The sequence below is a fragment of the Balaenoptera ricei genome, chromosome 12, assembly GCF_028023285.1.
Source record: "Balaenoptera ricei isolate mBalRic1 chromosome 12, mBalRic1.hap2, whole genome shotgun sequence".
Taxonomy (NCBI): Eukaryota; Metazoa; Chordata; class Mammalia; order Artiodactyla; family Balaenopteridae; genus Balaenoptera; species Balaenoptera ricei.
In genome coordinates, this window is record NC_082650.1 from 7,894,788 (window position 1) to 7,910,267 (window position 15,480).

The 15,480-nt window shown below is 49.8% G+C and overlaps 1 protein-coding gene across 1 annotated transcript in view; it reads right to left on the reverse strand.

Annotated features, from left to right (window-relative positions):
* The window catches only part of IGF2R (insulin like growth factor 2 receptor), a 109,571-nt gene that overhangs the window by 35,227 nt on the left and 58,864 nt on the right, over window positions 1-15,480 (reverse strand). Inside the window, exons 19-27 of the mRNA XM_059940888.1 lie at window positions 14,125-14,304; window positions 11,686-11,787; window positions 10,434-10,535; window positions 7,890-8,085; window positions 5,004-5,174; window positions 4,049-4,192; window positions 3,793-3,968; window positions 3,443-3,530; window positions 2,757-2,972 (exon numbers count right to left, since the gene is read on the reverse strand). Coding sequence (XP_059796871.1) covers window positions 2,757-2,972; window positions 3,443-3,530; window positions 3,793-3,968; window positions 4,049-4,192; window positions 5,004-5,174; window positions 7,890-8,085; window positions 10,434-10,535; window positions 11,686-11,787; window positions 14,125-14,304 — 1,375 coding nt within the window. The remainder of the gene's footprint in view (window positions 1-2,756; window positions 2,973-3,442; window positions 3,531-3,792; window positions 3,969-4,048; window positions 4,193-5,003; window positions 5,175-7,889; window positions 8,086-10,433; window positions 10,536-11,685; window positions 11,788-14,124; window positions 14,305-15,480) is intronic.

Consider the following 15,480-nt stretch of genomic DNA (forward strand, 5'->3'; position numbering starts at 1 on the left):
TCACAAAAAGAGGAAATTATAGACCAATATCACTGATGAATATGGATGCAAAAATCCTGAACAAAATACTTGCAAACAGAGTCCAACAACACATTAAAAGGATCACACACCATGATCAAGTGGGATTTATCCCAGGGATGCAAGGAGTCTTCAATATATGCAAATCAATCAATGTGATACACCATATTAACTAAGGAATAAAAACCATATGATCATCTCAATAGACGCAGAAAAAACTTTTGACAAAATTCACACCCATTTATGATAAAAATTCTCCACAAAATGGGCATAGAGGGGAACTACCTCAACGTAATAAAGGCCATATGTGACAAAGCCACAGCACACATCATTCTCAATGGTGAAAAACTGAAAGCATTTCCACTAAGATCACGAACAAGATAAGGATGTCCACTCTCGGCACTGTTATTCAACATAGTTTTGGAAGTCCGAGCCACGGCAATTAGAGAAGAAAAAGAAATAAAAGGAATACAAATTGGAAAAGAAGAAGTAAAACTGTCACTCTTTGCAGATGACATGATACTATACCTAGAGAATCCTAAAGATGCCACCAGAAAACTACTAGAATTAATCAATGAATTTGGTAAGGTTGCAAGATACAAAATTAATGCACAGAAATCTCTTGCATTCCTATACGCTAACAATGAAAAATCAGAAAGAGAAATTAAGGAAACAATTCCATTTACCATCACAACAAAAAGAATAAAATACCTAGGAATAAACCTACCTAAGGAGGCGAAAGACTTGTACTCAGAAAACTGTAAAACACTGATGAAAGAAATCAAAGATGACATAAACAGATGGAGAAATATACCATGTTCTTGGATTGGAAGAATCAATATTGTGAAAATGACTATACTACCCAAAGCAATCTACAGATTCAATGCAATCCCTATCAAGCTACCAATGGCATTCTTCACAGAATTAGAACAAAAAATTTTACAATTTGTATGGAAACACAAAAGACCCTGAATAGCCAAGGCAATCTTGAGAAAGAAAAACGGAGCTGGAGGAATCAGGCTCCCTGACTTCAAACTATACTACAAAGCTACAGTAATCAAGACAGTATGGTACTGGCACAAAACCAGAAATATAGATCAATGGTACAGGATAGAAGGCCCAGAGATAATAAACCCATGCACATGTGGTCACCTAATTTACAAAAAAGGAGGCAAGAACATACGATGGAGAAAAGACAGCCTCTTCAATAAGTGGTGCTGGGAAAACTGGACAGCTACATGTAAAAGAATGAAATTAGAATACTCCCTAACACCATACACAAAAATAAACTCCAAACGGATTAAAAACTTAAATGTAAGACTATAAAACTCTTAGAGGAAAACACAGGAAAAATACTCTTTGACATAAACCACAGCAAGATCTTTTTTGACCCACCTCCTAGAATAATGGAAATAAAAACAGAAATAAACAATGGAACCTAATGAAATTTAAAAACTTTTGCACAGCAAAGGAAACCATAAACAAGATGAAAAGACAACCCTCAGAATGGGCGAAAATATTTGCAAATGAAACAACGGACAAAGGATTAATCTCCAACACATACAAACAGCTCATGGAGCTCAATGTCAAAAAAACAAACAATTCAGTTAAAAAATGGGTGGAAGACCTAAATAGACATTTCACCAAAGAAGACATACAGATGGCCAAGAGGCACATGAAAAGATGTTCAACATCACTAATTATTAGAGAAATGCAAATCAAAACTACAATGAGGTATCACCTCACACTGATCAGAATGGCCATTATCAAAAATCTAGAAACAATAAATGCTGGAAAGGGTGTGGTGAAAAAGGAACCCTGCTGCACCACTGCTGAGAATGTAAACTGATACAACCATTATGGAGAATAGTATGGAGGTTCCTTAAAAAACTAAAAATAGAACTACCATATGACCCAGCAATTCCACTATTGGGCATATACCCTGAGAAAACCATAATTCAAAAAGACTCATGTACCACAATGTTCACTGCAGCACTATTTACAATAGCCAGGACATGGAAGCAACCTAAGTGTCCATCGACAGGTGAATGGATAAAGAAGATGTGGCACATATATACAATGGAATATTACTCAGCCATAAAAAGAAACGAAATTGAGTTATTTGTAGTGAGGTGGATGGACCTAGAGTCTGTCATACAGAGTGAAGTAAGTCAGAAAGAGAAAAACAAATACTGTATGCTAACACATAGATATGGAATCTTAAAAAAAAAAAATGGTATTGATGAACCTAGTGGCAGGACAAGAATAAAGACGTAGACGTAGAGGATGGACTTGAGGACACGGAGTGGTGGGGGAGGGAGAAGCTGGGGTGAAGTGAGAGTAGCATCGACATGTATACACTATCGAATGTAAAATAGTTAGCTTGTGGGAAGCAGCAGCATAGCACAGGGAGATCAGCTTTGCGATGACCTAGAGACATGGGATAGGGAGGGTGGGAGGGAGGCTCAAGAGGGAGGGGATATGGGGATATGTGTATGCATACAGCTGATTCACTTTGTTGTACAACAGAAACTAACACAGTATTGTGATGCAATTATACTCCAATAAAGATTAAAAAAAAAAAACATCACTCACACACTGTTTTACAGGAATACAGCAGACATTCCTCCTACTCAGGAAAGGTATAATCTTTAGATCTTAAATCATAAGATATAATCATAACATCTTAAATGTGGAATTCCATTCTTTTGCAAAAGGAGAAGAAACAACCATGGTACCTGCCACTTTCTGAAATGCCTGGGGTCCGCGCTTTGCCTGACAGGATGAGATGACTTTGGACTTGTCATCGGTCAAGCAGACACCTGAGGACAGCTTTCCACAGACCCGGAAGTAATAGGTGTATTCGCCAGCGCTCACGACAGTGTCATTTAGGCCAAGAGGCTTCAGGTCATACATGTTGCCATGCCTTGGGTCTCTCACCTCACAGTTGTCCCCTTCAAGAACACGAGAACGGAAGGGCAATTACACACACTCACACCGTCAGGCAAAAAAGTTCTGCAACTTTTAAAAGTTCTGCAACTTTTCTGCTAAGTACTGTCTTAAAAGAGGCATTAAACATCACTTCCACGTTCTCTCCTTTTGTCTGTATACATAAGACAAACTGCCTGGCAAACAGCTTTCTCGAAAAGCTTAGGTCACAGGATGAAGATCCACTTAAACAAAACCAAACCCCACGTTCATATTCTCAAGCATGAGATGCCGAGAGTCCATCAGTCTGGGTAGGTGAGGAAAACGTAGCTGGCAAAGTGAGCAATGGAGAGGAGTAAAAAAAATCAAGGATAAGAAGCTGTCCGTCCACTAACAGACGTTTCATGATCATGCACGGGTTTCACATCTAAGATGCTGTTAGAACACCCCCTACTTCACACATTCACCAGGATCAGTGAGCAGGGCCGGGTCTTACCTTCCACGCGGATGACGGGACAGGCTTCCACGGTTCTCCAGACAAACACATACTCACAGTCGTCCAGGAGCTGAAAGGTCGGGGATCCCTACAACGGAAACCAACAGCTCACTGTGTTCTCATTTATTAAAAAAATGAGTCAAATGGTAGCTAGAACTAATACCCAACTTTTAAGCTCCACAAGAAAAGTACATGGCACTTATGAAACACATCAGATCTGGGGGGAAACAGCACATTCTAGTCGAACCCTATCGATGGCCTAAAACCCCTGAAAACTAAGGCAAGTTCTACATCAGACAGAAGATCTGGAGACTGGAGGGGCGTGAGAATGAGGCACGACAGACACGCACCGTCGTGTGGGCGCACTCGAGCATTATCCTGGTGGAGAAGCGCTGGTTCCCGCACTTGTCGCCGTTGACGTAGACGATGCTCAGGGACCCGTTGGCGGCAACTTGAGGACTGACCTGCACGACGCCCAGGTTCCAGCTGTTGTCTTCCGACACGAGGCAGGACCCCACTGCACGGCCTGGAAGGGCCAGGAAAGCCGATGAACTTGGGGGTGGCAGGACAGGCAGAACGAACTTGAGTCCAATGCTCGGAACTCACCGTGGCAGCCAGGAATGTACGGGAGAGGACTGCAGACACTCAAGTAGAAGGTTCTCCTTCTTCCATCAGCCGAGGTGTCAACTGCAGTCCAAGGCTTCTTGGCTTTGCTTAGGCCGCTCAGATCATACTCGTTCCCAGCGAGGTCTGAAACACATGAAAGCGCTGGAAATCCCTGCCTTCCCGGCAGCTTTGGGCACCGCCTTTCAACCCCGAAGACCAAGGATGCACGAACTTAACATTCATAACAGGGACTTCCCTGGTGGCGCAGCGGTTAAGACTCCGGCGCTCCCAATGCAGGGGGCCCGGGTTCGATCCCTGGTCAGGGAACTAGATCCCACACGCATGCCGCAACTAAGGAGCCCACCTGGCACAGCTAGGACCCAGCACGGCCAAATAAATAAATAAATAAATATTTTTTTAAAAATAAAAACATTCATAACAGAGAAATGAGGAGATCCACAGGAAGCCGAGAGGCTTCTCCTACAGAAACATACACCTGTCCTGACCCTCAAAACCTCCATTACAACAAATCACCACGAGTGTGGAAGTGAGGCTGGGGGCCACCACAAAGAATGAGGGCTGCTGGAGACCCGGCTCAGCATCCAGGTACACCTTACGGAGCTTTATCCTCTTGTTCTTTTCTTCTCTTACACTGTAAGAAGCTCTGACAGTGTAGATTTTTTTCCCCTAGTTTTCTTCTCCGTTCTTAACCAGCTTCTGACCCCAAACTATAGCTCAAAACCATTAATTATGTATCCAGATTCTCTTCAAGAGAAGCTTTACAATTCTAATATTATTCAAAGAAAATACGTAACACATATATCATGCTGCCTGTAAAGTAAAACATACGGTACACAGACACACGTGCACACACACACAGGCAAATACACACACACTGACACACGAGCACACATGCTTTTGACCGGCCTCTTAATTCCTGGTGCCCCAGCCTCACCCGTGACTTGGCAATCCACCGGAGAAGGTACACAGGCCAATGCAGTTTCAAACTCAAAGAAAGTGTCCCGGATCCCCAGGCCAGAGTCAATGTCTTGATGCAGGAATCTTGGGGTCCCTGGGTAAACGTCGTCATTGCAGATGAAGCGGATGATGAAAGCATCAGCCCTCCCTGGGAACAAGAAGACCAAACTGTAGGAAACCACAGCGATCACAGTGCAGCCGTACACGCGTGTGGCACCAGGACAGCGTGCCCGGGAACGAGCCTCCAAGCCACCCTCTGAGACAACCAGGTCGAAGCGCCAGGTCTGGTTCAGGGACCCAATCTGAACTACAAAGTGGCCACGTTCACTGCGATAGTGACCCACGTAAAGACGGTTTACACTGTGAAGCTGGTGTCTTGGCATTCTTCTATTCCAGGAAGTGTGCAAATGCTATATCCGTTTATCCATCCAAACATTAGAAAAATGTCACTCTCCTTTACGGGTTTATTCGACAATATTTACTAAGTTCCTACTACACACAGGAGTGAAAGAAACAAGAAAACCCACCCTACTGGGAGCTGACACTCCGGTCCAGCGCCCAAGTAGTAAGCAAAGTAAAGGCAGCCCCTCACAGACCAGTTGGAAACAAAGGAAAACGCAGCAGGGACGGGGCCTAAGAAACCCCAAGGGTGGTGGGGACGAGGCATGGCGGTTTCCAACGCAGTGGCCGGGCTCCCTGAGAAGGTGCCGTCTGAGCCCACCCCGAAGAAGTGAAGAGAAGAAATGAACCGCCTGGCAGTCTTGAGGGGAGAGCACTGCGGGCAGAGAGAACAGCAAGGACGAAGGCTCAGGTGGGGAGGACGGGAGAGAGTGGGCCTCCACAGTTCCAGAAGCAAGAGGTCAGCAGGAGTGAGCGAGCACAGTGGCGGGTGACCCCGTCAGAGGAGCAGCCGGTGTCCCTCGGCCACTGGACAGGGCTGGCTGCTACTCTGGGCGCACGTGGAGCCCTGGGGGGTCTGAGCTGGGAGAGATGTCACCCAACACTTAAAACATCACTCCGACTGCCCAGCTGAACACAGGCCCCTGGGGTGGGGTGGGGAGGACGCAAAGCAGGACGGCCAATGCGGAGGCTCCCGCAGGGAGGGGACCACGGTTGGGTGGTGAGCGCCAGAGGCTGCACTAGGGGAAGAACCCTAGGGTCATCGACACGTTAACCCTCACAGGGGACCAGAGATGCCCGGCTAACACAGGAGTAAACTGAGGCAAAAAGAGGGTAAGGAGCAAGGCTGGGCAGCGCGGCTCTAAGGGCTGGTTATACGTGTGCTGCGCCCCTGGGGTTGCCGGCGCCTGGATTCAAACTCAGCAGAATAAATGTCAGCGGCTTTCAGCCACACGATTAGGGCAAATAAAAAAATTATATATAAATGCCTAATCTATTTTATTTTTAAACAGCACTCTGGAACCGGAGAGCAGGAGAATTATAAACAAGAATGAAGCACGCTTTCTGGATACTGAAGCGAGTGAGCACCTGTTTTGACCAAGAGCTGAAGAACTTTCCACCTGTAAAGCAAAGGATTACCGCGCCCCCGGCTCTACTAAGCTCTCCCTAACCAACTAAAAGTATCTCAGTCTGTGGTCCAAACCCTCCCCAACAAATGATACAGAACAAGACCAATTCCCTTTCTAGGACAACCCTTCCAGGATCTGATAGCAGTCCCCAGGCCCCGTGTTTTCTGTCCCTGAAGTTAAGAAGACCCCAATTCTTAAATCCCCTTCACAGGAATCCTGAACTCATTCCTTCGACGCCCTAAGAGTTCTCTTCCCAGCGTGTTAATGGATCTGTCAGCTTGCGCGTGATGCACAAAAGGAGCCGATGACCGCAGACTGTCACGGGTGCAGGAGGGCAGAGCCGTTCCCGCTCCCTTCCGGATACTAAGTTCCTCTGACATCGACTCAGACGTCCCTCATATTTTCCGCCCCACACATCACACGACTGCCCCCTCCCGAGTCCATCCCGGTGTGGTGCAAAGAGCACAGGTTTAGAAGTCAGAAGACGTGGGTTCCAACCTCAGCCCTGCGGCTCACGGGCTGTGTGTGTGACTGCGCCTCTGGGGGCCTCCGATCCTCAACGCAAAATAGAAACGTGTCAGTCGGCGGAGCCAGGATGAGGATCGAGAGACCTGGCTGCCAGCCCGTGGCTCTGTCCAGGGCACAGGGCCTTCCGGGGCCTTGGTCCCCTGTGAAGCGAGAAGGTGGCGAAGCAGAAGGTGTGAGCGCAAATGAGATGCAAAGCGCACACAGCACTCCACACGGGACCACACGGGACCGGCACGCACACGGCGAGCATTCGCGACGGTAGCTGTGACTCCACCACCACCGTCCTCCCGAGGCCCTCAGACTCGGCCTTGCACCTTATGACACCAAAAATGGCAACTTTCAGTTTACAGTCACAGCTGCAGGAAGGAGTAGAAATGTGAACCCACTGGAGATGCAAAACTGTATTTAAAGATACAATAAAGACTGAGTAGAGGAATTGGCGGAAAGGAAGAAACTTAGGAAAAAACAAAGTAACTTCTGTTATCTTCACTCACCGCTTCTTTAATACCTGAAAAACACAGCACAAAAGGCCGAGTGAACACATTCCTATCAGAGGAGCCACTGGAGGTGCTGGTGGAGGACGCCTGGGGTTGGGCACCGCAGAACCTAGTGGCCGGGACCCCTCGGCCGCGGGATGCATTCAGGCGGCTGGGAGAACACACCGGAGGCTGGGCACGTGGGGCTCAGAGGCGGGGAGGGTGGCCAGGACTCAGGGTCTACAGGCACTCCCATTACACTCTGGAAGGTTTACAGTCACAGAACCCCCAGGACACCGGTTAGCTGCAAACACAGGGATGTGAGCTCACCTTTGGGGTGGGAAGGAAGCCCCGTGTAGGTCAGAGTTATAAAGCCCTCAGTGGACAGCTGGAGGCTCTTCTCCAGTCCCACCAGCCTTCCTGGCTTCAGATTCTTCAGCTCCTCCGTCTGGGTCTCTGCCTCACAGCCGGAAGCTGGCTTTCCATCCAAGGTGCCGCAGACGGGCATCGCGCCGCACACGTTAAACTGCAGGCCGGACAGACAGAACCACACACCAACTCAGGCCACGCGACTCACCGGGAACACAACCCCGAGCAACTCAAACCCTGCCCAGCCAAACAGGGTTGTCTGCTTGTTATCCAAACAACTGCATAATTTGTTCCTCATTAGGCAAATGACCAACTTTCCATGCCTGGGCAATTAAACCCTGAAGCTAGTACATAAAGCAAAAATCAAAGTCCAAACGGCGATGCCCATAAATTGCCTGTAAGGCTTTGTGTATACAGCCCCGTATCTCTAAATGCATGAGACACACTGCACGTAACAATGCAGCACGTATAAGAGAGAGACTGTAAGTAACCAGAATTTTACAGTATTTTTGATTACACGAGGAAAAGCATATATGGTTGAAGTCACGTTAATTAAAAATAAATATAATGGGATACCCCCGTATTTCTTAAAGCTGTTGATATCATTTGATTTAAATCCAGTAGTTGATATAATGAAGCAGGATATACTCTTCGGTACGAGACACGGAAAGGAAAGACTTCTCTACAACTGACACGTGTCCGTGGACGACGTAGAAAAAGTTAAGAACTACGTGTACAAAGTATTTTTCCTTCAGACCAAAGTTTACTACTTAAGAAACGGCCACTTAAGGCCTACACCCAGGCAGGTGCCCTGCAGCCACGCGGGCTGCGTGGTCACAGAAGTATGTAGTATGTAGGGGCAGCTGAGCCCAGCACGGTCGGGCGACACGGGAACAGTGCCAAGTAGCCGGCTGGTGGGCGGTGGTGTCCTGAGCCTTTCTGGCAGCACAAGGGCTGTGCCCTGACTCCCAGGAGCCTAGACACCCTACTGATCAACTCCACTTCCACTTTCATCATCCACAGTCTGTCCCTGCTGTCCGCAGCTGTGCACCTGCCACCTCCCGCCCCTGCCACGGCACGGGCACAGCCTTTCTGGCCTGCTTCGAGCATATTCTCTACGGGGTCACCTCTTCCAGTATGTCCCCTACAGAGTTCCCCTTTGCTGGCATGTTCTCCCTGGGTTCACCTCCTCTGGCATGTCCTCTATGGGACTCTCCTCTTCTGACATGTTCCCTATGGGGCTCAACAAAGTTCCTGGCTGCTTCTCACACTCACGCAGACAGCCAAATGTACTGTCACCTATGATAACCTGTTACAAGCCAAACTCCAGAGCAGCAACTTCTGACAGGCGGTGGGGTAGGGAGGGCTGCAAGCCACTGTGCTGCTGAGTGACGAGCCCTGCCAGGTGCCTTCTGGCTCTGGAACAATCTGCAGGCCCTCCCGCATGCGCTGTGCCTGCAAAGTCCCCTTTGCATCAAACTGTTGTGACATTCTCACCCCAACTTCCTGCTTTCAAAGGGTATTCTCTTCTTCCACTGTGGATTTTGCTAGAAGAAGTTAAACCTAAATAAAGATTTTTAAAAAGCTTTCTGTCTAGCAGCGCTTAGTTTATAACAGAACAGCATTAAGTGGAGATTTTCCTCCTCACCACTCCAGACACCCTGTCAGGGCCGCCCATGAAGGAAGTGCTGTCAGAAGATCCCAGAGCACTGCCATCGGTCGTCTCCCTCTTACAGGGGAATATAATTTCCACTTGACCAGTGGCTCTGAAACCCCAGTGGGCATCAGAGCCACATGGGGCCTTGTCAAAACAGACTGCTGGGGCTTCCCAGGTGGCGCAGTGGTTGAGAATCTGCCTGCCAATGCAGGGGACACGGGTTCGAGCCTTGGTCTGGGAAGATCCCACATGCCGCGGAGCGACTAGGCCTGTGAGCCACAATTACTGAGCCTGCGCGTCTGGAGCCTGTGCTCCGCAACAAGAGACGCCGCGATAGCGAGAGGCCCGCGCACCGCGATGAAGAGTGGCCCCCACTTGCCACAATTAGAGAAAGCCCTCGCACAGAAACGAAGACCCAACACAGCCATAAATAAACAAACAAATAAAATTTTAAAAAAAATTTAAAAAAAGTAATATAAAAAACAAACAAACAAAAAACCCAGGGTGCTGGGCCCCACCCACAAGACACTGCACCTCCCGCTAGTTCCCAGGCGATGCCCACGCTGCTGGCCTGGGACCACCACTCCAGACGCATGGCCACGGGTTAGGTATAGCCTATTTTCTAAAGAATGACACCCTCACATCTGCACCATAACAGGATGGGATGACAGTTTCACCTCATTTCCCCTTCAATCTGGATTTTCTCATCTCCTCCTGGGTGAAAGCTGCCGTCACAGGGCCCTGGGCAATCCTGAGGACACCTGCCTCCCCTGCAACCAGCTGCAGGTGACTTGCACGCGTCCTCCCGTCCTTTCAAGGCAAATCGGAAACCACCACACAAGCCTTACCACAAAAGTCTTCCCGATGCCCGAGACCACATATCCTTGGGAACTGTTCAGTGGGTTCAGATCAAACACATACCCACTGTTGGGGCCCCTGATGGAGCAGGCCTGCAGGAACAAAAGAGGCAAAGAGGCACATTCGAAGCTAGTCCATGAGAACGTGGCGAAGACAGAGCAGCTCCAAAGCCTGCCCGTGTGGACTGCACTGACGCTAAACCCCGTCCGAGAAGCAGCCCTGGGAGAGCTCACGGCCCCTTCCAATACCGCATCTGAAGCGCTCCAGGTGGGACACCAGCTGAGAGATGCTGACCTCATCTGAGCTCCTAAGGCTGCTTCATTTACCTGAACAAGACCACTGCTGACCCCCAAAGTGAGGAACCGTAAGAGACCCACAAACGATTACCTGTCTCTTCCCCTCTTCTAGGAGGGATAACGAGCCCCCCACTTCCCCCACCACCTCGTGTCTTTTTTCCACCCCACCCGCCATAGGCAGAGAACGGAGCAGTGGCCACAGCCTCAGAAAGCACTGCCGCTGGGCCAGGGCGGCGTGCCCCGACTCCCACCCTCCCTGGGTCCCACAAGCCCGGGACCCTACGCCGGGAACATTCATCTGGGTGAGCCTGGGCTCTGCTGCCGGACGGAGCCCTGAAAAGGGAGGGAGGGAGGGAGGGAGGGAAATCCATCCCACCATGAAGAGAAACACCCCGTGCTGTGAACCCAAGGAGCACCCCTGGGAGGCCAGAGAACACATCTCAGGGCAGCCGGCTGCCACGTGCTGCAGGCAGGGGCTCACCCGAGGGCAGGAGCACGTGCCAAGGCCGAAGAGCGGCGTAAGCCCAGCACTGCGGCAGGCACAGGGCTGCGGCAGGGATGTTGCTGGAAGCAGAGCATTAAAACCTTAAACGTCACGTTAAACCACACGGGCTGTGTCCGATAGACGATGGGGCACGTTTTAGGCATGGTCGTGCTATTTAAGCACCCATCTCTGCAGTGATGGAGAGCCCAGAGCCCCTGCCACGCTGAAGGGACAGTGACGGGGGGAAAAGGGAAGGAACCCAGAGGAAAACTGAAGGTCCTGGTTCTCATCCCAGCACTGGGAGCCGGGGCTGAGGGAGAGGAACGCGGGATGCCTTCCAGATGCGTGCTGTCGAGGCGGAGGAAGTGCAGACGCCGTGAGGGATTAAGAAGCACAAGGGGAGGGGTGCAGAGCTGGGACACCCGGATGGGAATGGCCAGAGGCCCCGGACCGCACCCGTACCTGGTCTGTGTCTGTCGTTACTTGGACAGGACAGGCAGCCTCCGTGTTCCACAGGAAGCTGACCACACACTCCCAGCTGAGAGAAAATATGGGATGGGTGTTCTGAAAAGACAAATCCGGGATAAAAGTCAATATGAGAAAATGGAACTCGCTCTAACCAAAAGAATACTTGCCTGATAAATAAAAAGAGCTAAAAACTATGGATTATCATGGGACAGTGCTAGGCTAGGTGCTTCGTGTGCCTTATCTAACTACAACTTAACGTCCTCAGCGTTCCTACTAAGGAGATGTTCTCTCTTACGCCCGGATGCTGGGAAATTCACCTGAGGTCACGCCAGGAGTCAGTAGTAGAACTGGGACCCAAACCGAGGTCTGAGTCCAGTCCATGCTGTTGAAAACCGTTCTACACCCAGATGCAGAACAAGAGCCAGAGCCAAAGGTCCCGGTGCACATGATCACAGCCTCGCAAGCGCAGACACAGGCGAGACTGACCTATGGGGCGAGGGGTCGGGACGGGACGGGGCGGGGGAATGGACCGGGAAGGGGCACGAGGAGGCTCCCGGGCTCTACTTGCAGCTGTGGGTCTAGTTACACGGGAACGCTCTTCCCGCTGTGAGTCACTGACTATCCGGGCGCTCTCCTGGGTGTGTTTTCAATAACGAGTGTGATGAGGGTTCCTCAGCTGAGCCTCAGGACAACCTCTACCCGCCCTCTGTGTACAGATGAGCAAATGGAGGCACAGAGGAGGTGAGACGCCCGCCCAGACGCACAGGGGAAGGAGACGCTAGGCTGTCCCGCGCGCCTCACCCACCGAGCGCCCTCTGACCTGAAGTCCCCACCCTCTCAGCCACAGCATTACCAACAGTAAACTAAACACACACCCCCTCCCTCTGCCTCACCACGCGGCTGTGAGAAGTCCTGGGACTGTGGGACTCTCCGGGACATGACCCTCACTCAGTGTTTCCTGGGCCCGTGAGATGCGCCACCCCCTGCACCACTGCTGAGGGATACAGTAACAACGTGCAATCGCTCTGAAAACTGAAAAACACTGTCCAAATAGGATGTCACAGGAAAGCTGAAAAAATAAGGGTCCGAGAGAACTTCCTGGAACTGTCCAGTGTCTCCGTGGCAACGAGACACCAGAGAGGGGAAGCGGAGTGGGATGAGGCCCAGGGAGGGGACGCCCGGACGTGCCCAGGAGGAGGCGAGGGCCGGGCTGGGCAGCCAGCATTCCTTCCTGGGACGGAGAGCAGAAATCGGGAAGCCGACTCCGACTTATCAGAGTGTGTGTTTACAGCTCAGTTATGTGACACTTTCCTTGCACAACTTAGGCTGTGCTCAGCCAGCTAACATTTTCCTTCCCTTATCAGAGTGACCTTAAGCTCTAAAGACATTATCTCTTGGGAAAAACTCGTGTGCTGGCAAAGGACAGAGAAAACTTGGCGTCTGCAGGATGCCTAGTATGTAAGTGACCGAGGCCCCCTGCCTGCGGAGAGGAGTGGACACACCGGGCCGGGTTCTTGTCTACGAAGTGAGAGGACGCTGTAGCAGACCCTTAAAAAGTGTAACCAGCCCTTGGAAATAATCTGTTTGATAATAAACATGAGCTCTTTATTATTCCCACTCAGTGTTCATCTAAGAGTTTGGCAATTATTCAAAAAAACACGTGACCCAGGTATAAATGTAAGGCTCCAGGTTAAAGAAAAAAAAAAAAAAATTAAGTTTAGAATAAGAAAGTTCTGGAAATGGACACCAGTGATGCATGCCCAGCACTGTAAATGTACTTAATGCCACTGAACTGTACATCTAAAAATGGCTAAAATGGTAAATCTTACGTTGTACATCTTCCACCACATTGTTTTTTAAAAACCAATGGGAACTATCCCCAATGACCCCGGAGCATTTTTATTTCGAGTTTTCTCTTCTGTTCTGCCCTGGCCGAGGAACTCGGGCCCAAATGCAATCTCCAACACCTTCTCCATTTCCCAGCCTTGATTTTTCATCCCTGCTTTTCTGACCTATTACACACACCTCCCTCCGTGTGTTCATCCATTGGCCTGAGCTGCACCCAGCCTCAGTCTCCTCATCTATGAAGTCTGCTGTTTGGACTGAACCGTCTCTAAGACCTATTCTGCAGCCATGATCCTCAGATCACCGACTCACAGGAACTAACAGGCAGGGCGGCATCTGCACCACTCAGAGAAAAAACTCAAGTCTACAGAAGACCATACAGTGTATGTCACAAACCAGCAGTAAGAGATCAGGCTTAACGTTGAGAAAGGACAGCCACGAAAGCACCATTACCGTGCTCCTTGCCTCCCTGAGTTTGTATCACATGCTGACCTGAAGCAGAATTAAGATCAACCTTTGTCCCTGTGAAGAGACACAGAGGAACCCAAAGCAACCAAGGTCACAGGTGACAAGCAGCGCCTTCCTTACCAGGCTGCCCCTGGAACAGACGAGGTGGATCCTGGTGGTGTAGGTGGTCCGTCTCCCATCGCTGGTGGTACAGGCCGAGCCATTCACATACTCCAGAAGGAGGCTGCCACTGTCCTCCACCATGGGGCCCGTCTTCGCCACCCCCAAGTTGCTGATGGAGACGGCTTCAGAAAATGAACCCTGCAAACACGCGCGTCCGTTATGTTTCCCTCTGAAGAGAAAACAACTGATTTCCTCATTACTAACACAGTGGATTCTCATTATTCACAGTAGCTGTGTTCTATAAACTCGCCACAAATGCTGAATTAGTGAATACAGAACCACTGTTCGGACACAGAGGGGAAACACAGTCAGCCCTCCATATCCACAGGTCCTACCTCTCTGCAGGTTCAACCAACTTCAGATCGAAAATATTCAGGGGAAAGAAATTCCAGAAAAAGCAAAACTTAAATTTGCCATCAGCATCTATTAACATAGCATTTACACTGTGTTAAGTATTATAAGTAACCTAGAGGGAACTTAAGAGTGAGGATGTGTGTAGGTGATGTGCAAATACTGCGACACCGTATATAAAGGTCTCGGGCATCCTTAGATGTTGGTATCTGCCGAGATCCTGGAACCAATCCTCTCCCCACAAACCAAAAGGGACGACTGGAGGTACCTATATGTACGCTTATGTCACACAGACTGTGATCCTGAATCCTCAAGATCCTGGTAGATTCTATTTCCTTTATTTTACAAAAGAGAAAACGAGGTTCAGACATGCTAAGTGACTTATCCAAGGCCACCCCGCTAACGGGCATCAGAGGAAGGACTCAAACCTCGCCCACCCGGCCAGGAGCCAGGAGCTTCTGGCACCGCACTGCCCGCCCCTCGGGTCTCCACCCTCTGGCCGTCTGGGTAGGAGAGGCGAGACGAGAACGCAGAGCCACGTCAGGCCACTCTGCGCAAGTCCACGGAAGACTGTGAAAGCGCCCGGTACTGATTTGGAGTTACAAATAACCATGAGCAAGTAGACAACTTCGCAGATACAGAATCTGTGAATAACGAGGACTGACAGTCCTTTGAGGCCGTTGCTCCGACCAAGAGCACGCGCGCGTACGTACACGTGTACACACCACGGGGCGCTCACTCTGAACCACCAGAGAGCGCTCGCCGGCTTCCTTTAAAACACCTCCAAGCTGCCGCGTAACAGAAGCCAGGAAAGTACATTCCCGACATGCTATTTTTAAAGAAGCACACATACATCTTTATTTTAAGATGCACCGTGTACACGGAGCCCAGGGAAACATACCAAAGCTCCGGCAGTGACTGCATTCCATCGGATGATGAAGTGCAGCTTGCACCCTGGCGAGA